Genomic DNA, 23,573 nt, shown 5'->3' with positions numbered 1-23,573 from the left:
GAAGTCGCGCAGTCGTGTCTGACTCTTCGCGACCCCATGGACTGCAGCCTACGAGGCTCCTCCGTCCATGGGATTTTCCAGGCAAGAGTACTGGAGTGGGGTGCCATTGCCTTCTCCGGAGGAAAGGAGAGGGTGGGACAAATTGATATATTGGTAAATATAAATGGACAGATGGTCAAGTTAAAAGACAGAGATTGTCAGATTGCATTAATAATCAACAGCATCTAGTTTTAAGCTATTCATAAGTATATCTACATCATAGGATATAGAAAGATTTCTACAAGGCAATCACGTTAGGCAGATTAAAATAGAAAACTGATGTTGTTGTATCAATATGAGATAGATAGGACTGTAAGGCAGAAAGCATTACAAAGCCAAATGATCTTCAGTGTGTTTTCCCACCCTGAAGTTGCATGAAGAATACATACATACATAAACAAGAAAAAAACATTATTAGAAATCAGAGGGCTTTCCTGGTGGCTCAGTGGTAAAGAATCCACCTGCCAATGTAGGTGACATGGGTTTGATCTCTGATCTGGGAAGATCCCACATGCCACAGAACAACTGTTCCCTTGTGCCAGAACTACTGAGCCTGTGCTCTAAAGCCCAGGAGCCCTGAAGCCCACCTGCCACAAGTGCTGAAGCCCTAGAGCCCGTGCTCCGCAGCAGGAAAAGCCGCCACAATGAGAAGTTTGGGCTTTGAAAGTAGAGAGTAGCCCCTGTTTGCTACAATTAAAGAAAGGCCTGCACAGCAGTAAAGACCCAGCACACCCAAAAATAAATAAATATAAGTAAAATTATTAAAAGAGAAATGAAGAGAGTCACTGGAAATTGATGTGAGGTTCAGTTCACTGGGAAGAAAATGCATAAGGTGAAAATTGACAGAGCTAGGAAGAAAAATGTCAAATTCGCTCATAGAGATTTTGACACGTCTGACAGTAACTGATAGGTCACATAGAGAATCAGTTAGACTGTAGGATGTCTGTATAGCACAGATGGATGTAGTGAGTATGTGGAGAATGATATACCCTGTAAGTGCAGAATGTACACTGTATCAGTCTTACACTGAACAGTTAAGCAACTTGACCCATTACTGGGATTAAAGTATGTCTTCCGTGCATGCTCAGTCACTCAGTCATGTCCAGCTCTTTGCAGCCCCATGGAGTGTAGCCCACCAGGCTCTTCTGTTCATGAAATTTTGAATAACTGGAGCGGGTTGCCATTTCCTCCTCCAAGGAATCTTCCTGGCTCAGGTATCAAACCCACATCTCCTACATTGGCAGGCAGATTCTTTACCACTGTGCCACCTGGGAAGCCCCAAAACATGTCTTAATCAGTTCTAAAGGACTGGTATCAAACAGATTACATATTCTAACCACAGTGCAATGAACTTAAAAGTCAGTAACAAAATATAACCAAGAGGGGAAAAAAACGTACATTGGAAATGAAGAGGAAAACTTTTAAGTAACTGATGGCCAAAGGAACAATAATAATAGAAACTTAAAATATTTAGAACTGATTTTAAGAAAGAACATTAAAAATTAATTAAACATTGAGCTTAAGATATTATAAAAAGAACCATAAAATATAATCAAAATCTATTTAGAAAGGAGATAATAAAGAGAAGATAAATAGGAGACTAAGAATGAACGATGAAACTGGTAAATATAAAGGGCAAATCTAAATGAAATCTGACATCATGTAGATTAATTAGTGATTTGTTGTATCATGGCAACAGTTGAGAAGATGATAGGAGTTAACATCGTCTGGGAGCCAATTAACCTGACTTTCAAGAATACATGATATAATTTGTATGATAACCACTTCAAAAATGTTATTTAATTTACAATGAATATTTAACTTCCAAACTAAAGAAAAAGTAGAATAACAAGAAATAATCCCTTAAAAAAAAAGAAATAAAAGAGAGCAAAAGGAATGTAGAATAGGAGGAACAAATTGGAAGCATATAGTAATTAAGATGGGCTTCCCAGGTAGCACTAGTGGTAAAGAAGCCGCCTGCTAATGTGAGAGGCATAAGAGATGTGGGTTTGATCCCTGGGTCGGGAAGATCCTCTGGAAGAGAGTATGGCAATTCACTTCAGTATTCATGCCTAGAGAATCCGTTGGCAGAGGAATCTGATTGGCTGTGCTCCATAGGGTCACACAGAGTCAGGCACGACTGAAGCGACTTAGCATGTACGCACAGTAAGTAAGATGGGCTTCCCAGGTGGCTCCAGTGGTAAAGAACCCACCTGCCAGTGCCGGAGACATAGAGCTGGGCTTCCATGCCCTGGAGGAGGGCAGGGCAACCTACTCCAGTATTCTTGCCTGGAGAATACCATGGACAGAGAAGCCTGATGGGCCACAGTCCATAGGGTGACAAAGAATCGGACACGACTTAGCACAGCATGCACATCAGTAATTACGTTAAATACGACTACGATTGTCACAGTGGATACAATAAGGAAGAAACAGACAACCCAGTAGAAAAAAAAATAAATGAGACCCTTCAATTGACATGCTACAAAAGAGAATATTCAAATAACAAATAAACATGTGAAAACATGCTAAACCTTGTTAATATTCAAGGAGATGTAAATTAAGAACTCAATGATATACTCTATCACACCCCTGAGAATAGATAAAATTGAAAAGGTTTCAATATTAAGTGTTGGTGAGGATGTGTATAACTCTCATATACTGCTGAGTACAGAGTAAGTGGGTGCAACCATTTTTATTTTTAAATATTTTATTTTTAATTGGAGATAATTACTTCACAGTATTGTGATGGTTTCTGCCATACGTCAATATGAATCAGCCATGGCTATGCATATGTCCCCTCCCTCTTGAACCTCCCTTCCACCTCCCTCTCCATGCCACCTCACCTGTTTAGGTTGTCACAGAGCACTGGCTTTGGGTTTCCTGCATCAGACAGCAAATTCCCATGGCTCTCTGTTTCACATATGGTAATGGATATGTTCTAGTGCTACTCTCAAATCATCCCACCCTCACCTTCCCTCACTGTGTCCAAAAGTCTGTTCTTTATGTCTGCGTCTCCTTTGCTGCCCTGCAAATAGGATCACGAGTACCATCTTTCTAAATTCCATATATATACTTTTATATATGATATTTGTCTTTCTCTTTCTGACTTCACTCCATATAATAGGCTCTAGGTTCATCTACTTCATTAGAACAGACTCAAATGTGTTTCTTGTTATAGCTGAGTGATATTCTATTGTGTATGTGTACCAAAGCTGCTTTATCCATTCACCTGTCAGTGGACATCTAGGTTGCTTCCATGTCCTAATTATTGTAAATAGTGCTGCAATGAACATTGGGGTACATGTGTCTTTTTCAGTTATGGTTTCCTCAGGGTATATGCTCAGTGGAGGGATTGCTGGCTTATATGGTAGTTTTATTCCTGGTTTTTTAAGGAATCTCCATACTGTGCTCTAGGGTGGCTGTATCAGTTTGCATTCCCACCAACAGTGCAAGAGGTTTCCCTTTTCTCCACACCTTCTCCAGCATTTATTCTTTTTGATAACAGCCATTCTGACGGGTGTGAGATGATACGTCATTGTAGTTTTTTTTTAATGGATTTATTTTTAATTGCAGGATAATTGCTTTACAGTATTGTGTTGGCTTCTACCAAACATCAACATGAATCAGCCGTAGGTTTACCTGTGTCCCCTCCCATTTCAACATCCCTTCCACCTCCTTCCCCATCCCACCCCTCTACTCATTGTAGTTTTGATTTGCATTTCTTTAATAATGAGTGATGTTGAGCATCTGTTCATGTGTTTGTTAGCCATCTCTATGTCTTTTTTGGAGAAATGTCTATTTAAGTCTTCTGCCCACTTTTTGATTGGGTTGTTCGTTTTTCTGTATTGAGCTGTCTGTATATTTTGGAGATTAATCCTTTGTCAGTTGTTTCATTTGCTATTATTTTTTCCCATTCTGAGGATTATCTTTTCACCTTGTTTATAGTTTCCTTTGTTGTACAAAAGCTTTTAAGTTTAATGAGGTCCCATTTGTTTATTTTTGTTTTTATTTCCATTATTCTAGGAGGTGTGTCATAGATGATCTTGCTGTCGTTTATGTCAAAGAGTGTTCTGCCTATGTTTTCCTCTAAGAGTTTTACAGTTTCTGGTCTTACATTTAGGTCTTTAATCCATTTTGAGTTTGTTTTTGTGTATGGTGTTAGGAAGTGTTCTAATTTCATTCTTTTACACATTGCTGACCAGTTTTCCCAGCACCACTTATTGAAAAGACTGTCTTTTCTCTATTGTATAGTTTTGCCTCCTTTGTCAAAGATAAGGTGCCCATAGGCACGTGGATTTATCTCTGGGCTTTCTGTCTTGTTGCACTGGTGTATATTTCTCTTTTTGAACTAGTACCATACTGTCTTGATGATTGTAGCTTTGTAATATAGTCTGAAGTCAGGAAAGTTGATTCCTCTAGCTCCATTCTTCTTCTCTAAATTGCTTTGGCTATTTGGAGTCTTTTGTGTTTTCATACAAATTGTGGAATTAATTTGTTCCAGTTCTGTGAAAAATACCATTGGTAGTTTGATAGGGGTTGCACTGGATCTGTAGATTGCTTTGGGTATAGTCATTTTCACAATATTGATTCTTCCAATCCAAAAACATGGTATATCTCTCCATCTGTTTGTGTTGTCTTTGTTTTCTTTCATCAGTGTCTTAAATGTTTCATCATTTTTAAACATGTACATGTTTGAATGTTTCATCATTTCATCATTTTTAAACATTTGGCATCATCTACTAGTTTGCATATCCCATGGCTCAGAATTTCACTTCTTGGTATGCAGCCAAGAAGTGTTTCCTTGTGTTTCCTTGTGCCACGGGAAACATGAACAATGTCCCTGTGCATATGAGGGCAGCCAAACTGGGAACAAGTCCTGTGTTCAGTAGGCAAGATGAAGTATTGTATATTCACATAATGAAATGCTCTATAGCAGTGAGAATTGCACCAGCACAGATGAATCTCAAACATTTTTTTTGTTGTTGTTTATTTAGATACTATTTGAAAGTAGGCAACGGTAGTTTTTAGGGAAGCATACTAGTAGAACACTGGTGTGACTATTTGAGTTGGTTGGACAGGGGAACAGAAAAACCAGTTGAAATTTCTTGGACATATCTGTGATATAGATTTATCACAGAGCGTATCTAAAATGGTAGTTAAAATGTAGATTCTGAAGTGACTGCCTGGCTTTGTGACCTTGAACGTACGTGTGACCTCATCTGCATAGAAAGGATAATAATTGTTCCTGTGTTGTTGTTGTTCACTTGCCATTTGTGTCCGACTCTGTGACCCCATGGACTGCAGCACACCAGACCTGCCTGTCCCTCACCGTCTCCCAGAGCTTGCCCAAGTTCATGTCCATTGCATCAATGATGCCATCCAGCCATCTCATCCACTGATGCCCTCTTCTCCTACTGTCCTCAAGCTTTCCAAGCATCAGGGTCTTTTCTAGTGAGTCAGTTGTTCACATCAGGTGACCAAAATATTGGAGCTTCAGCTTCAGCTTCAGTCCTTCCAATGAGTATTTGGGGTTAACTTCCTTTAAGATGACTGGTTTGATCTCCTTGCTGTCCAAGGGACTCTGAAAGACTCTTCTCCAGCACCACAGTTCGAAGGCATCAATTCTTCAGCGCTCTGCGTTCTTTACGGTCCAGCTATCACAACCGTACGTGCCCACTGGAAAGACTATCACCTTGGCTATACAGACCTTTGTCAGCAAAGAGAGATCTTTGCTTTTCAACGCACTATCTAGGTTTGTCATCGCTTTCCTGCCAACAAGCAATTGTCTTCTGATTTCATGGCTGCAGTCACTATCTGCAGTGATCTTAGAATCCAAGAAGAGGAAATCTGTCACTGCTTCCACCTTTTCCCCTTCTTTTTGCCGAGAAGTGATGGGGCCGATGCCATGACCTTAGTTTTTTTAATATTTCGTTTTAAGCCAGCTTTTTCACTCTCCTCCTTCACCCTCATCAAGTTATTTAGTTCCTCTTCGCTTTCTGCCATTACGGTGGTATCATCCGTGTATCTGAGATTTTTGGTGTTTCTCTTGCCAGTCTTGATTCCAGCTTATAACTCATCCAGCCCAGCATGTCTCATGATGTGCTCAGCATATAAGTTAAATAAACGTGGTGACAGCGAACAACCTTGTTGTACTCCTTTCTCAGTTAGGAAGCAACAGTCAGAATCCTATATGGAACAACTGACTGGTTCATGATTGAGAAAGAATTGTCCCTGTATTGTATAGATATTTTAAGTATGGAATGAGATAATATAGCTAAAGCAATAACATGGAAAGTCAGCAACACTTAGTGACTGTTAAAAGAAAAAAAAGAAAAATTAGCAGACAATAATGGAGAAAGTGATTTAGAGTTGGTCTTATGTAACTGGACCCAGAAGATTGAATAATAGCCAGGCAAAACAGTGAAGGGCACTCTCAGTTCAGTTCAGTTGCTCAGTCTTGTCCGACTCCGTGGATTGCAGCAGGCCAGGCCTCCCTGTCCACCAATTTCCAGAGGTCACTGATGTCCATTGAGTCGGTGATGCCATCCAGCCACCTCATCTTTTGTCGTCCCCTTCTCCTCCTGCCTTCAATCTTTCCTAGCATCAGGGTCTTTTCAAATGAGTTAGTTCTTAACATCAGGTGGCCAAAGTATCAGCTTCAGCATCAGTCCTTCCAAGGAATATTCAGGACTGATTTCCTTTAGGACTGGTTGGATCTCCTTGCTGTCCAACGGACTCTCAAGAGTCTTCTTCAACACCACAGTTCAAAAGCATCAATTCTTTACCACTCAGCTTTCTTTATAGTCCAACTCTCACATCCATACATGACTACTGGAAAAACCATAGCTTTGACTTGATGGACCTTTGTTGGCAAAGTAATATCTCTGCCTTTTAATATGCTGTCTAGGTGTGTCATAAATTTTCTAACCAAGGAGCAAGCATCTTTTAATTTCGTGGCTGCAGTCACCATCTGCAGTGATTTTGGAGCCCCCCAAAATAAAGTCTGTCACTGTTTCCATTGTTTCTCCATCTATTTGCCATGAAGTGATGGGACCAGATGCCATGATCTTAGTTTTCTGAATGTTGAGCTTTAAGCCAACTTTTTCACTCTCCTCTTTCACTTTCGTCAAGATGCTCTTTAGTTCTTTGCTTTCTGCCATAAGTGTGGTGTCATCTGCATATCTGAGGTTGTTGATATTTCTCCCGGCACTCTTGATTCCAGCTTGTACTTCATCCAGTCCAGCATTTCTCATGATGTACTCTGCATATAAGTTAGATAAGAAGGGTGGCAATATATAGCCTTGACGTACTTTCCTGCTTTGGAACCAGTCTGTTGTTCTGTGTCCAGTTCTAACTGTTCCTGACCTGCATACAGATTTCTCAGGAGGCAGGTCAGGTATTCTGGTATTCCCATCTCTTTAACAAGTTTCCACAGTTTGTTGTGATCCACACAGTCAAAGGTTTTTGCGTAGTCAGTAAAGCAGGAGTAGATGTTTTTCTGGAACTCTCGCACTTTTTCGATGATCCAACGGATGTTGGCAATTTGATCTCTGGTTCCTCTGCCTTTTCTGAATCCAGCTGGAGCATCTGGAAGTTCATGGTTCATGTACTGTAGAAGCCTGGCTTGGAGAATTTTGAGCATTACTTTGCTAGCGTATGAGATGAGTGCAGAATGCATTCTAGAAACATCTTAATCAGAAGAATGGCATACTAGAAACTTCTTAATCAGAATCAGTTCTGGCTTTTAAGGAAATATTTGTTGGCTCAGTTGATGGTGAATGGGAAGGGGAGAGGCTGCAATCTATTAGGCTTATTGGAATCATTTTTGTTCCCATGAGTCATAATTAAAAGATAGATTAAAGTCACTATTCACAGATGTAAACTGGTATATATAGAATGGATAAACAACAGGTCCTCCTGTAGAGCACAGGGAACTAAATTCAATATCATGTGGTAGCCATAATGGAAAAGAATATGAAAAAATCTGTGTGTGTGTTTATGTGTGTATTTATCTGAGTCACTTGCTGTATGGCAGTAATTAATACAACATTGTAGGTCAATTATACTTCAATAAAAAATATTTTTTAAAAAAATCAGGAAAAATTGGGGGGTAAAAAAGGTTTTAAGGTCTTGCAGGAGTTCCTGCTTTGCTCTTCAAAGTGTTTATGTACCATATCCTATCCGTAAAATCTAAGCACTATCCAGGATTTTCTTTCTGGCCCCTGCAGAGCAGCTGCTTTGAAACACTGTTGTCCCCTTCATCACGTTCACGTCATCACACCAGCAGCCTTTGGCATGTATGTGTTTGTGTTCCCTTTTAGACCTGGACAGCCAGACCCGCCACATGGCCCTCAGCAGCCTCTTCATGGAAGTCCTGATGATGATGAACAATGCGACTGTCCCAACTGCAGAGTTCCTCCGAGGCAGTATCCGGACCTGGATTGGGCAAAAAGTGCACGGGCTGGTGGTCCTGCCTCTGTTAACAGCTGCCTGCCAGAGCCTGGCTTCTGTCCGCCACATGGCCGAGACGACGGAAGCCTGCATCACTGCTTACTTCAAAGAGGGTAAGAGCATCCTCTTACCCTCAGTAGGCTCTCAGGTGATCCATCTTCTCCAGGGAAGATTAGGTGGCTCAGTAGTAAAGAATTGCCTGCAAGAGACTCAGGTTTGATCCCTGGGTTGAGAAGATCCCCTGGAGTAGGAAATGGCAGCTCACTCCCAATATTCTTGCCTGGAAAATCCCATGGACAGAGGAGCCTGATGGGCTATAGTCCATGGGATTACAAAGAGTCAGACACGACTGAGTGACTGAGCACATACACTGAAGGAGATACCTTTTCCAGACCCTTCCTGTTGAAGGATTGTACCACTCTAATATCTCTGTAAATGTTGTTGATGTTTCAGGATATAGTTTGTTTTCTTCCTGAAGATCTATAGTCAGCATGAGAACCTTTGGCCCATGTTGCTACCATCTTGTTTCAAGGAAGGGAACCTCTGACTCGTTAAAATGAGGGGTTTTGCAGTGTCAGACCAATCCTTGTATGATAGGTAAATTGTGTACGTCATAGGCCTAGTCATAGTCCTAAAAGCAAATGCTATAAACCAGAATCTTTGTAATTATCCACTGTATTAATTTCCTCTATTTTGTCACTTGTTACAATTTTTCTTAGGTCCTTTTATTGCTTTTTGTCATATATTTTAAACTATTATGAAGAAGTTCTCTCCCTTACCCCCATGCCCATTCCTGATGTGTCTTTATTTCCTACCTGTACACTTGCAGATTCTGGCAACAGCTTGGCCTGGTTAAGAACTGCTCAGAGCAGTGTCTCTTAACTGCTGCCCAGATATACATCTTCGTGCTCACAGGAGGGGGAGGAAGAGTGCTGGAGCGGGAATGCCAGGGGCTCCTGTGACCTGCCCCTGCCTCCTTTGCAGCACACGGGGATCCATGCTCCCGTGTCCCCCGTGGAAGGCTCTGTGCTGTCACCAGGCCACCGTACTCTCGTTCCCGCCCCCAGAATTGAGAAGCATCAGGACAACCCTCTTGCTCCAAATTTGTTTACTCTTTGTTCCTGAAATCAAATTCGTTTTTTCCCTTTATGAAACATTTTCAAGAATTTGTGTATTTAAGATAGGAGTCAAATGAAACTTTGATGCTTAAAAAAATACTTACGATGGATAAAGTAATAATAATATCCCCCAGAAAAGCTGAAGTGTTCATAACATACTTAAAAATGGTATTCGGTAAAATTAAAATTCTTAGATGACTGGGACAGGCAGTGTCTGTGATTTTAATGGTCATAGTATGGTGAAAGAGGGATTTATGAAAAAGCAGCCAGTCACATGCCTGACTTCTTAACCCTTGGAACTGGCAGCCAGGACACAGGCATTTAGCCTGAGGGTTTGCAGTCCAAACCGTGAAGCGTTGTCAGGCCCTCCGAGGCCAAGGTGAGCGGTGTTTTCTCGACATGAAGCTTTTAAATTTTAAAGTGAAAGGTTCATCAGAGTAGTTAGGAAGTTTGATTCTTGCTCTTACCCTGTTCTCTCCTCTCGGTGTTCTTTTCTTAGGCTCCCTCAAACAGAATCTAGGATGGGGCCCCATTCTGGTGTCCCTTCAGGTTCCCGAGCTCACCATTGAAGAGTTTCTGCAGGAGTGCCTGTCCCTTGGCAGCTACTTGACTCTCTACGTCTACTTGCTTCAGTGTCTAAATAGCGAGCAGACGCTAAGGAACGAAATGAAAGTGCTGCTTCTCTTAAGCAAGTGGTTGGAACAGGTATATCCGAGGTATGCTGATCTTCCAGTTGCTACAGCCAACCCACAGGTTGGAATAGCTGGAAATTTGGGCTTAGATTAGTGTCCATTTCAGTGCAGAGACCCAAGTGATGCATAAGAAACAAACAAGGCTGTTTCGGGAAGATTTTCCTTACATGGACCGATTTTCTGAGCAGGCTTTTGATTTCCTAAAACAGGCATTTTTGAAGCACCACCTTTAGCTTTGATTCAGTTAAGTAGGTAGGGGTAGCAGCGTTTATCTCACTTGAGTGCAAGGACATCGAGCTCATATACGGCGACCAGCACGTAGAAGGCGCAGTGAATATCAGCTGCTCCTGTACTGTCCCAGTACTTTATTAACATCGTAACTTGTCAGCCTAAGCTTTTAAAGGGCGCAGTGTCCCTAATACTGAAAGCTCCCGTGTGGACTTCTGGTTAAATGAGGGTGGAAAGAATCTCTTCCTGATTAATTCTCCCCACCCACACCCCCTAACTCCTCAGCTCTATGCAGGAAGAAGCAAAGCTGTTTCTGTGGTGGCACCAAGTCCTGCAGCTGTCTCTGGTTCAGACGGAGCAGAATGACTCGGTCTTGACAGAGTCTGTCATTCGAATCCTGCTTCTGCTTCAAGGCCGGCAGAACCTGTTGGCTGAGGAGAGGCTCAGCTCAGGGATTCTCGGGGCAATTGGGCTGGGCCGGAAGTCACCCTTGTCCAACAGGTGAGAAGGCATCTGCCGCTGCTCTTGTAAGTGGGCCTCAGACACCTGCGCCTGCCTAGGGGGCGAGGTACTAGGTAGCTTTTCTGTTTGGGGGCTAGGTTCCTTCCGGAGATTAATAAGAAAACTATAGAGCCTGATTACATCTTTATATTTTAAAAAGGATGTTTTTTTTTCCATTTTAAAACAACTTTTATGTTCAAAGTGTTTTTTTTAGCAGTATCTCATTGTCTTTTGACCTTGTAACCTGACCACACTACTCATTGCTTTTTGCCTTTGAGCCAGTGATGGTGTGCAGGGCTAGGTTAAAATGCCTGGTCAGCTGCTACACTGCCAGCGCTTTGTCAGGGAAACCCAGGTTCTGTGAGGGACTTGGTCTAGCAGCATTAAGTCAAGATGAGTGGAAGTTAAGTGATGAGAAGGATGAGTAATGAGAAATAAAGTCAGGCTTTTGTTGCTAAAAATTCCGAGGTGAGAAAGAATTTGCCATTAGTCCCATTTTATCCTCTAAGGCTTATTTGTATCATGGTTTTTCTGCTAAAGGTCTTACCTGGTTTGAAAAACATTCCCATACTATTCTGATATCAGCATTCTTATGGAATAACCACCCAGTCCAAACCAGTGTACATCATGCTGCTTTGTTTATGGTAGAATTTAGCAGGGCTAAATTTGATTTGATTTTTACTAAATTAAGTGTGATTTGATTCTCTTGAATTGTAAAACGCATGGCACATATAGTTTATCATGGTAACCCTTTTAAAATGTATAATACAGGGACTTCCGTTGGGGTCCAGTGGTTAAGACTGCTTCCACTGTAGGGAGCACAGGTTCGATCCCTGTTTGGGGAGCTGAGATCCCACATGCCATGCAGTACAGCCAAAATAAAAAGAAAAAATGTGCAGTTCAGTGGTATGTAGTACATTCACAGCATTGTTGCAGCCGTTACCACTGTTTTGTTCCAGATCATTTTCATCATCCCAGAAGGAAATCCTATACCTGCTAAGCAATCACTCTCTTTTCGCCTCTCCCCCAAGTCTCTGGCAACCACTCATGGATTTTCTGACTTTTATGTATATCCTGTTGTGGACATCTCACATAAATGGAATATACAATACATGGCCTCTTGCGTCTGGCTTCTTTCACTTAATGAAGTTTCAAGGCTTATCCGTATGTTAGCATGCACCAGTACTTATTTCCTCTTTCATTGTTTGGGTGGTGGTAATGGAAGGACCATAAAGAATTCCTTGATCATATTTATAATTTTCCCAAGGAGGCTAATAGTAGCAGCAGGTCTGGAGATGTGTTTATTTTTTTTTAATAGAAAATGTGATGTTTGTTATAAAATGCTTACTTTAATAGTCATTTACTTCCTGTAATTCCTCCCTAACACCTAAGGTTCCGAGTGGCTGCCCGAAGCATGGCTGCCTTCCTTTCAGTTCAAGTTCCTGCCGAGGATCAGATCCGCTTGAAGCCCAGCTCTGAGTTATATCTGAGCATGAAAGCTCAGCAGGTCAGTAAAAAGCTTCATGGTTAAGGGTTAGAAGTTTTCCACAGGAGGAGGGAAGGTGGCAACTGAGGTCTTCACACGTGAGGACCTGATGACCATTATTGGCAGTAGGACAGCATGCCCTCTGTGGACTCTGCTTACTGGAAAATGGTCACCGCATGTGCCTGTCTTGGATTTTAAACCAGTTTTTGTAGGCACTTGCCCAGAGTGCTGTTACCACCCTTGTAGAAGAAGCACGATCACGGGCAAGCCAGCCTAGGGTCATATTTGATTCTGACGACATGACTGTATGCCAGTGTCACACGCTGGGCCTGGGGACAGGCACAGAGGACGAGACTGCAGTTGAGACCGATAGGCGTTAGCTGAACTCCAGCTGGGAACCAAGGGAGTGGTTCCTGTTTTGTGAGTCTGGGGGTTGACCACTGTCCATGTATCTGACATGGACAAAATGGTAGCTGTGAAAAATGACAGTTTGTTCTAAAAACGTGGAAGGCCACCTGGCAGCAGTCCTATCCCATAACTGCTTCACCCGTAAACAGTACTGAGGTGTGGAACACAAAATGATAGCCGTCGTTCTCGAGTGCTTACTGCTCGCCAGGCACTGTTGTGAGTTTTAACTTGCTTGATGTTAACGAGTTAAAGTTTTAACTCTTCTAATTCTCATAACAACCCTAAACAACAGGAACTTTCATTATCCTGGTTTTGTTGATGAGGAAATGCAGACAGAAAGAGGCTAAGGAATTTGTCCCAGATCACACAGCCACAGAGGGCTGGGCCTGGGATTCCCTGGGCCTGTCTGGGTCCAGCTTTGTGCTCTTGCCTCTCTGCAGTACCGTCTCTGTACACAGGAAACACTTAGACCTCTTAGCTTTTGTCTTTTGCAGCATTGTCATGTCTGAGTCAGCCATGTATAGTAGATATCTCAGTAGTAAGAGCAAAGATCAAGTGAAAAAATTAGCAGGTTCTTCACAGGTATCCTGATTTATGCAGTACGTGCTGTTTTGTTATAGATTGGTTAGACAGCCACCGTTTGAATCCCTAACATCATGTAAGAGCCATCACACGTGGGCAGATGAGTGTCCCAGGGGGCGGTCATGAAGTCAGTGACATGCATTTCAGGCTGCGTTTGGGAAGTCTGCTCGCCTGCACCCACCAGCACCTGGGGCGTGGCTTTGCTTTAGTGGCCGGCAGGTCCTCCAGGCCTTGGCAGGCTTTGCTGCCTTTAGATTTACAGTGATGACATGCTTGTCATCTGGGTTTTCAGACTTGAAAGACTTCATCTTTTAATAAAATGATTACTCTTAGGCAAACTGTCAAAGTAGCCTATTCTTTAAAAAAGAAAAAGAAAAGAAAGGGAGGTATGTGGGCTGGGGGAGAGACAGATGGAAGCTGTGGTTAGTGTGAGTGCCTGTCCCTACTGATTCTTGTTCTTAGATTAACTCTGTTCACACAGCTGTTAGCTTGGTACCAAAATCCCTTCCATTGTTTATTTTCAACCCAAAACTTTGGCCTTAAACCACTTGGTAACTTATTTCTAAGCTGCTTGTTCATTTACCATCCCCCCTGCACCTCCAAATCTTCTCCCTCCTTATTTACTGAGCCAAGCAAATTCCATCTTTTGGTTGTTGTTGTTATTGATTTATTTAAAAATTTTTAATTGGATAACAATTGCTTTACAGTATTGTATTGGTTTCTGCCATTTTTAAACATGAATCATCCATAGGTGTACACATGTCCCCTCCATCTTTTTTTAAATTAATTTTTATTTATTTATTTTTTCACTTACTCATTTTTAATCGAAGGATAATTGCTTTACAGTATTGTGTTGGTTTCTGCCAAACATCAAAATGAATGAGCCACAGGTGTACCTGTGTCCCCTCCTTCTTGAACCCCGCCCCCCTCCCGCCATCCCACCCCTCTAGGCTGTCACAGAGCAGCTGATTGGAGCTCCCTGTGCCCTCTAGTGCAGTGGTCCCCATGTGTGAGAGGGGTACTTCATGCTTCATGTTCAGAATCTAGGGGCGGCCAAGCTCCCCGTCTCCCCAGGAACCATTGTTGTGATTTTTTTTTTTTTTTGCGGTTTTTTCTAAATACAGTCTTTTTCTGTTCTCCCAGTATGAAGGGACGAAAAATTAAAATTATGGAAGTAAAGAACGTTTTTCCTCATTCCTGAAGAGATGCATGGGAATATCATTGCTGTTTCTGTTGGGTGGAAACCAGAGGAGCTTGGTCTGTCTGCTGTGTTTGTTGACTGATAGAGCAATCTTATCAGTCACCCTCAGCAGCACTTAGCCACTGGTTTCTTCTGAATTTTATCTAGTTATGGTTTAGTACGACATTACTTCATAACCCGAGAACAAACCCAACAGAAATTAAAACAGGTCTCACGGGTAACCGAAGCCTGTGGTTTCTGGTTGAGGCTCCAAGAGAGACGCAGAGGACGTGCTGGTGGGGGGTGCTGCACCGCTGGCACGGGGGCAAGGAGGGCAAGGAAGAAGACAGCGGGGAAGGACTGGGGAGCGGCACAGGCCAGGAGGAGGAATGTGGAAGGCGGCCGAAGCCGGAGAGGCTTAGGCTGCTGGCCTCCTCCCGCTTGCGGCTAACCAGTGCCTGCCTTTAAGAAGCCTGGCTGCAGTTCTGTAGCCCTCCCGGGAGGCTCCCAGCTGCCCCAGATGACAGCAGCAGGTGCGCTACACCTGCGGGAACGTGTTACCTGCATCCGTATGGTTAACCCTCTTGTCTTCCATGTCTTTTAGGCTCTGAATGCTCTTGAATCCTTGACATCGAGTAAGCAGTATGTTGAATACCAGGATCAGATTTCTCAGGCTGCACAATTTATAAAGCATCCTGGCCATTGCCTCCAGGATGGGAAAAGCTTCCTGGCTCTTCTTGTGAACTGTCTGTATCCAGAAGTGCATTATTTGGACAACATCCGATAGTAACTCGGAGGCTCTCGATAAACCTGTTGCTATTTATGTTTACATTTAACTTTGCTGTTGCACAGGTAACTTGGCTCAGTTTCACCTGCCGTTTGGCCAATGAGTTAGCTGACCATAGATGCAGGTTGGTGAGTGAGCACTAGATAATTCTGTCGTGCATGTGCACATATGTATGTGTGTGTTTCCTTAGCTCTTAGAACGTTCCAGGGACTCTGTAGTACTTGTATTCATCCAACAAGAGAAACTTACTAAGTTCTACTGGGTAGAGAACCACTCACGATTCCTGAATACCCGTCATCTCATGAGACCCCAGGATGGGGTGCTTTTGTGTGTCGCCACTTCTCTTCTCCTCTTTGATTTAAGTGTCAAGACTCCTGCGCCAGATCTCACTGCTTGGGGAATCGTGTTGAACCCTCACTTTTGAACCCCGGTTGTGTTCCTTCAAAGTAAAAAAGCTCTGAAAATGTATGCATTTCTCAAAGAAGGGGGAGGTATTCCCCACAGCTTAAAATATTTCTCTCAGAAGGGAGATAAGAATGCTGAATCAAAGTCCCTGTCTCAGATATGACCACTTGATCCTGGTTGAAGCGGACAGCAGAGGTGGTGACACATCCACTTCCGTCCAGCCATGTGTCCTCAGGGAGAAGCCATTTGCTCTAAATCGGGGGTGTGTGCTGGCAGTTGTGGGGAGCAAGTCATGCACAGGTGTGTTTTGTTTGATCCCCGTGGCTGAGCGTGTAGGCAGGGCTTCCTCTCTGCAGTTCAGTGTAGATGTACGATCCCTTTGGTCCTACCCTGGCCCACTCCTTCATTCACATCACTCACTTGGCCCCTGTAGACATGTCATGTGCAACTCTTTCCAGACCCCAAGTTTGATGTCTGAAGGTCCTGCTGTTGAGAGAGACAGAAACAGAGACCTCAATTCTCTGTTCCCTGCCTGTTTATCCACTCCAGATTTAAACTCAAACGAAGCTGGCAAACCTGCTGAGACACTGCTGGTCAGTGGAAACTGGGTCAGGTCAGGAGACTTAATTGAAATTTGGCATTTTTTAAATCGGCATGTGCCTGCTGTTGTTAACAGTTCCTTCGTCACCGAAGCTTGTCTACAGACGGCGTTGCCTCGTGTTACTGCCATCTTCTTGCTCTTGTCGTATTGCCTCCTCACCCCACCCTGGAATTAACATTTTGACTTCTGTCATCATAGTCCTAATTCTGTTGGCTCAAAATTGATTTTGTTTGTCCAGCCGGCATACCATGCCTTGTTTCAGGGTTATCTATAGCCTGAGAATATTTACCTAAAAAACGTGTTAATCACTGAGAACTTTTACCAGTGGGATGGGTTAAGCTAGTGATAATCTCTTCCAAGTATCAATTTGGGGTGCCTCCCCCAACAGTCGGAAGTGTGTAGGAGCTGTTCTTTATTTTGAATCTCTAGTTGAACAGAACAGTTCTGCCCCTCAGACATGCTCTGGTAAAGACCATCCCTGTTACGCTTCAAGTCCTGTGGGCCACCAAGTACCCATCTCCGAGGGACGCATCTCAGAGCTTTCCTTGTTACAAATTTTAGAAGCTGTGGGCCACTCCATGGCTGATTTGGCAACAAAGATTTTTATGACAGGAAATGTTCTGTGTGCTGCTTTCTTTGAGGAAGATGTAATTACTGATATCCTAGAATGTGAAAATTTTGAGTGACAGTACATATGTTCAAAGAAAATTATGTTTAATCTCAATTTTTGAAGATTTATAATATTTATAATGTATTTGCTCTGTAAAAATTATTAAAAAATAAATCAATCTTTGGTTGTAGCTGGTAAGAATTTGATTTTTAGGGACATCACACTATCTTGTAAAGTATTTCAGTTCTTAAAGTTGATGAAGATTTTTTTATGCCTGATTTCATCTATTTTCTTGGATACCAACTGGATTATCAGAGATGATTGGTAAAAGTCCTTCCTCTTTATGCTTAACAGTGGAAGGTTTACTCACACATAGGTTCCTCTGAGAGGCTCTGGGCTAAGAAATGACTGTAACGACACTGAGACAGATCAAAAGGTGGCTACGTTGCTGTAGCCTCCTGGGAAAGAAGAGACCAGTCTGCCCACTGGCTTTCAGGAATAATGAGCCTTTGTCGGCAAAATAGTCACCTCCAGAGAGTGCGGGGCCAGTTCCAGAGACAGCAGCGCTGCGTTTTGACACCGAGTCAGTAAGACCAAGGAACTGCCTGGCCGAGCGGTGTTGAAGGTGAACAGCACAGACGTTCCCCGCACGTGGCCAGCAGTGGCATCTGGTTCAGGCTGGGATGCCTGGCAGCTTCTGGGCTTGCTGAAAAGCACCTCTTGTGCTTCTCCACCTACCTCTCTGAAGTTCCCATGGGGTGGGCCAGAGAGGCACACTGCACCCCAAGATCTCCTGGCTCCCCCAGCTCACTCTGCAGAAAATGGGATGCACAGACGCCAAGGGAGGTCGGTCCTGCGGACGCATCTGCTCGGCCTGGCGGCACCCGGACCACCCTCCATGTTCCTCAAGCTCCTGGTTCAGAGTTTGACCACCAGTCTGTTGGCCCGGTCACATCTGCCTCCCTGGGTTGCCTGAGTCTCTCAGTTCTTTGAGGTGGGGGAAGCCGAGTCCAGAAAGCGGGAACCCCACAGCAGCCTGGCCTCTCTTAACCGAGTGCCAACCTGCTTCCTTCCTTGCAGTGTGTCCACATCATACCAGTAGAGTGTCTGCATCCTTTTTTTCCTTTTGAGTGAAAGTGAGTCAGTTTTCTATTGGATTTTTAAACCTAAAATTAATTTCTGGAGCAGGAAGCAGATGTTATAGAATCATGATCTTTGAGGTCAGCAGGGGCATTGAAGCTCATCTGGCCCCACCTCTCAGCCAGGATCCCAAGCCTGGTCCTCCAGCCTCCCCCTCACCCCTTCCTGTGGTCACTAGTCCTGCCCCTCATAGACAAGCCCAGGTGACCATTGGCAGCCTCTGTTTGTAGCTCTGCTTTATACTGGGCTGAAACTGGCCTCCTGGTGACACTGGTTACGGTTCTGCTGGAGCTATTCTCCTGCCTCTTTACAACAGATAGTCCTTCAGACCTTTGGACAGTTTCATAGCTCATCAGCCCTCTGACCCTGCCCATCTGCCCACACCTCAGGCTTCTACACTTGATCTTAGCCAAAAGGCTGAGAAGCGATTCTCAGGCTTCTTCAGGCTAAATGCCTAGTGCCTTTAGTTAGTCCTCTTCCCTTCAGTGTCTGCCAGGGCTGCCCTTCAGAAAGCGACCCAAATTAGCCCATGTTACTAGCAAGGGGCCATGCCCGGGAATACAGGAGCTCAGGTGGCGCTAGTGGTAAAGAGCCTGCCTGCCAGTGCAGGAGATGTAAGAGACAGTGGTTCATCCCCTGGGTTCAGAGGTCCCCTGGAGGAGGAAATGGCAATCCACTCCAGCCTTCTTGCCTGGAGAATTCCATGGACAGAGGAGCCTGGAGGGCTACAGTCCATGGGGTCACAAGAAGTCAGACACGACTGAGTGACTGAGCACACATGCCCAGGAATAGCAGGGGCAGGACTCAGGTGAGACAAATGAGGTGCCCAGAGCACATGCATAATCTGGCAGCACATGCATAAGCTGGCACCACCTGCAGGAGCGTGTGCCACCTCAGGCTTTGTGCCCTCAGACTAGCGTCTGCCTTGGGGGTTGGCCTAACACCAGTGTGGGTCCAGCAGCAGCGCTCGCTCCCCTGGACATGTGGGCAGCATCGGCTCAGCAGCTGTGCCCTCTGGTTGGCACATTCAATCGCCGCTGAGTCAAGCTCCAGAGCTTGGTTTATCATCAGTTGCTGCTGAAGACTGGTCTCATCACTGGCCTGCATGATACGTCCGACAATAAGGCGCTTTGCACTTACCCTTCAAAACTATCTCCCACGTTTTGGACTGTTACAGCTTACTTTGAGATAACTATTAATATAATTTAAATTTGAACTGAAAACTATTCTGCTCAGTTAATTTTGTCTCCTCCTGTGATCCTCCGTTTGTATCTGGGAGGTTCTGGATAAAGTTCTTGGCTTCCAGCCAGGTGCTAATACCGACCTTGTTCTGGTCTGTGATGATCCTGGTCCGTGCTGACTGACCCTCTGCATGATAGATGCATCGTGTGTCCTATAGAGGCTGTGCTTGATGCTTCCTTCAGTCTAGATAGGGTTTCCCTGGTGACTCAGTGGTAAATAATCGGTTTGATTTCTGGTAACAATAACTTGAAAAAATAAAACTACTGACTATTTTGGGATAATGAAACCACTAAGGAATGTTTTTCATTAAAACTTTTATTTTTTAATGTACATATGTAATATCTCCTGAGCACGAGGGTTAGGATTTATTTTTCTTCCAGTGGCTTAATTTCCTCAAGTGGCAGCAAATACTTCTTAAGTGTGCTCAACTTTTTTCCTTCCCACATGCCTAGTGTGCCCTTGAAAAATCACAGCTTATTTTGGTCATTAAATGTATAATATTTACTTACTGTTGACATTTTACATGCTTGTACAAAGGATGAGTTTTTTTTCTTATATAATGATGAGACATGAAATGAGAACTGGTTAAGTATAATTCTGCAAATAAATGATTCAAATTTAATTTACATGTGGTAGATGTCTCATTTTTGGCAAGTTGGTTGGCAGGTCTTTTCAGCTGGAAATCACAAAAAGAAAAATATGTAATTAGAAAACTTATAATGGGTGGACGTTTCACCACAATGGGTGAGGGCTCTAGTTTCAAAGAGAACTTAAGACTTGGGGGTTTAAGAATTGGAGTAGACAGATGATCCCAAGAAAGTTGGGGAGAGCTCCGAGGTCTGTAATGTGTTTGTGACCGGGTCGGAGAAAGCACGTGAAACTGTGCAAAGGCTCCCACCACCTGAGCTCCTGGGTGGGGGTGGGAGAGCCTCAGAGAGGGAACCAAGCTGCCAGGGAGGGCAGAGTAACTTGAGCATGTCCACATCCGCTCCAGAAATCACTTTATATCAGAATGCTAGGGAGTTCTTCCTTAGCTTTCATTTCCATTGCTTTTAGACTCTTCTTGGATGAGCCAAAGTAAGGTGGGAAGGCCTGCACTTTTGACTTCGGATTTCCCAACAGGAGATGGCAGGAGTGAACATCGACATTTTAGGAATCAGTGAACTAAAATGGACGGGAATGGGTGAATTTAACTCAGATGACCATTATATCTACCACTGTGGGCAAGAATATCTTAAGACAAAATGGAGTAGCCCTCACAATCAACAAAAGAGTCCAAAATGCAGTATGTGGATGCAGTCCCAAAAAGGACAGAATGATCTCGGTTTGTTTCCAAGGCAAACCATTCAACATCATAGTAATCCAAGTCTGCCCCAACCACTAATGCCAAAGAAGCTGAAGTTAAATGGTTCTATGAAGACCTACAAGAACTTTAGGAATTAATAAACACCAAAAAAAATATGTCCTTTTCACCACAGGGGACTGGAATGCAAAAGTAGGAAGTCAAGAGACACCTGGAGTAAGAGACAAGTTTGGCCTTGGAGTGCAAAATGAAGCAGGGCAAAAGCTAACAGTTTCTTTGCCAAGAAAACACACTGGTCATAACAAACACCCTCTTCTAACAACGCAAGAGACAATTCTACACATGGATATCACCAGATGGTAAACACTGAAATCAGATTGATAACATTCTTTGCAGCTGAAGATGCAGAAGCTCTACACAGTCAGCAAAAACAAGACCAGGAGTTGACTGTGGCTCATATCATGAACTACTATTGCCAAATTCAGACTTAAATGAAGAAAGTAGAGAAAACCATTAGGCCATTTAGGTATGACCTAAATCAAATCCCTTATGATTATACTGTGGAAGTGACAAATAGATTCAAGGGATTAGATCTGAACAGAGTGCCTGAAGAACTATGGATGGAGGTTTGTGACATTATAAAGGAGGTGGTGATCAAAATCATCCCCAAGAAAAAGAAATGTAAAAAGGCAAAATGGTTGTCTGAGGAGGCCTTACAAATAGCTGAGAAAAGAAGTGAAAGGCAAAGGAGAAAAGGAAAGATATACCCATTTGAATGCAGAGTTTCAAAGAATAGCAAGGAGAGAGAAGAAAGCCTTAAGTGAACAATGTAAAGAAATAAGGAGAAGGCAATGGCAACCCACTCCAGTACTCTTGCCTGGAAAATCCCATGGGCGGAGGAACCTGGTAGGCTGCAGTCCATGGGGTCGCTAAGAGTTGGACACGACTGAGCGACTTCACTTTCACTTTTCACTTTCCTGCATTGGAGAAGGAAATGGCAACCCCCTCCAGTGTTCTTGCCTGGAGAATCCCAGGGACAGGGGAGCCTGGTGGGCTGCCGTCTGTAGGGTCCCACAGAGTCGGACACGACTGAAGCGACTTAGCAGCAGCAGCAGCAGCAGCGGCAGCAGCAGAGATCCCTTGAAGAAAATTAGAGATACCAAAGGAACATTTGATGCAAAGATGGGCACAATAAAGGACAGAAATGGTATGGACCTAACAGAAGCAGAAGATATTAAGAGGTGGCAAGAATACACAGAAGAAGTATACAAAAATGTCTTAATGACCTGGATAACCATGAGAGTGTGATCACTCACCTAGAGCCAGACATCCTGGAGTGTGAAGTCAAGTGGGCCTTAGGAAGCATCACTACGAACAAAGCTAGTGGAGGTGATGGAATTCCAGCTGAGCTATTTCAAATCCTAAAAGATAGATGGTGCTGTTAAAGTGCTGCACTCAATATGCCAGCAAATTTGGAAAACTCAGCAGTGGCCACAACAAACTGAAAAAGGTCAGTTTTCATTGCAATCCCAAAGGCAATGCCAAAGAATGCACTCATTTCACATGCAAGCAAGGTAACGCTCAAAATCCTTCAAGCTAAGCTTTAATAATTCATGAATGGAGAACTTCCAGATGTACAAGCTGGATTTAGCAAAAGCAGGGGAACCAGAGATCAAATGTCCAACATCTGTTGGAGCATAGAAAATGCAAGGGAGTTCCAGAAAAACATTACTTCTTCATTGACTAGGTTAAGGCCTTTGACTGTGTAGATCACAAAAAACTGTAGAAAATTCTTAAAGAGTTGGGAATACCAGACCACCTTATCTGCCTCCTGAGAAACTTGTGTATGGGTCAAGAAGCAATAGTTAGAACCAGATATGGAACAATGAACTAGTTCCAAATTGGGAAAGGAGTATGTCAAAGCTGTATATTGTCACCCTACTTATTTAACTTCTATGCAGAGTACATCATGACAAATGCTGGCTGGATGAAGCACAGGTTGGAAGCTTGCTGGGAGAAATGTCAGTAACCTCAGATATGCAGATGATACCACTCTAATGGCAGAAAGCAAAGAGAAACTAAAGAGCCTCTTAATGAAGGTGAAAGAGGGGTGAAAAAGCTGGCTTAAAACTCAAGATTCAAAAAACTAAGATCATGGCATTTGGTCCCATCACTCCATGGCAAATAGAGGGGGGAAAATTGGAAACAGTGACAGAGTTTATTTTCTTGGTCTCCAAAGTCACTGTGGATGGTGACTGCAGCCATGAAATTAAAAGATGTTTGCTCCTTGGAAGAAAAGCTATGACAAATCTAGATAGCATATTAAAAAGCAGAGATGTCAATTTGCCAACAAAGGTCTGTCTAGTCAAAGCCATGGTTTTTCCAGCAGTCATATATGGATGTGAAAGTTGGACCATAAAGAAGAATGAGAGCCAAAGAACTGATGCTTTCCAACCGTGGTGCTGGAGAAGACTCTTGAGAGTCTCTTGTCAATCAAGGGACTGATTGACAATGAAATCAAACCAGTCAATCCTAAAGGAAATCAACTCTGAATATTCACTGGGAGGACTGATGCTGAAGCTGAGGCTCCAGTACTTTGGCCACCTGATGGGAAGAGCTGACCCAATGGCAAAGGAAGGATTGAAGGCGGGAGGAGAAGGGGATGACAGAGGATAAGATGGTTAGATGGCATCACCCACTCAATGGACATGAGTTTGAGCAAACTCCGGGAGATAGTGATGGACAGGGAAGCCCGGCGTGCTGCAGTCCATGAGGTCACAAAGAGTAGGACACATCT

The 23,573-nt window shown here is 43.4% G+C and overlaps 1 protein-coding gene across 2 annotated transcripts in view; it reads left to right on the top strand.

Annotated features, from left to right (window-relative positions):
* The window catches only part of EPG5 (ectopic P-granules autophagy protein 5 homolog), a 131,990-nt gene extending 111,895 nt beyond the window's left edge, over positions 1-20,095 (top strand). For both annotated transcript variants that reach the window (XM_027526312.1, XM_027526311.1), the window contains exons 40-44: positions 8,364-8,606; positions 10,111-10,327; positions 10,817-11,032; positions 12,425-12,539; positions 15,293-20,095. In XM_027526312.1, the coding sequence (XP_027382113.1) occupies positions 8,364-8,606; positions 10,111-10,327; positions 10,817-11,032; positions 12,425-12,539; positions 15,293-15,475 (974 nt within the window). In that variant the 3' untranslated portion in view covers positions 15,476-20,095. The remainder of the gene's footprint in view (positions 1-8,363; positions 8,607-10,110; positions 10,328-10,816; positions 11,033-12,424; positions 12,540-15,292) is intronic.
* The last annotated feature ends 3,478 nt before the right edge of the window (positions 20,096-23,573 follow it).

Source organism: Bos indicus x Bos taurus, chromosome 24, assembly GCF_003369695.1.
Source record: "Bos indicus x Bos taurus breed Angus x Brahman F1 hybrid chromosome 24, Bos_hybrid_MaternalHap_v2.0, whole genome shotgun sequence".
NCBI classification, from domain to species: domain Eukaryota; kingdom Metazoa; phylum Chordata; class Mammalia; order Artiodactyla; family Bovidae; genus Bos; species Bos indicus x Bos taurus.
Note: the sequence above shows the minus strand (reverse complement) of the source record. Positions and strands in the feature narration are given on the sequence as shown.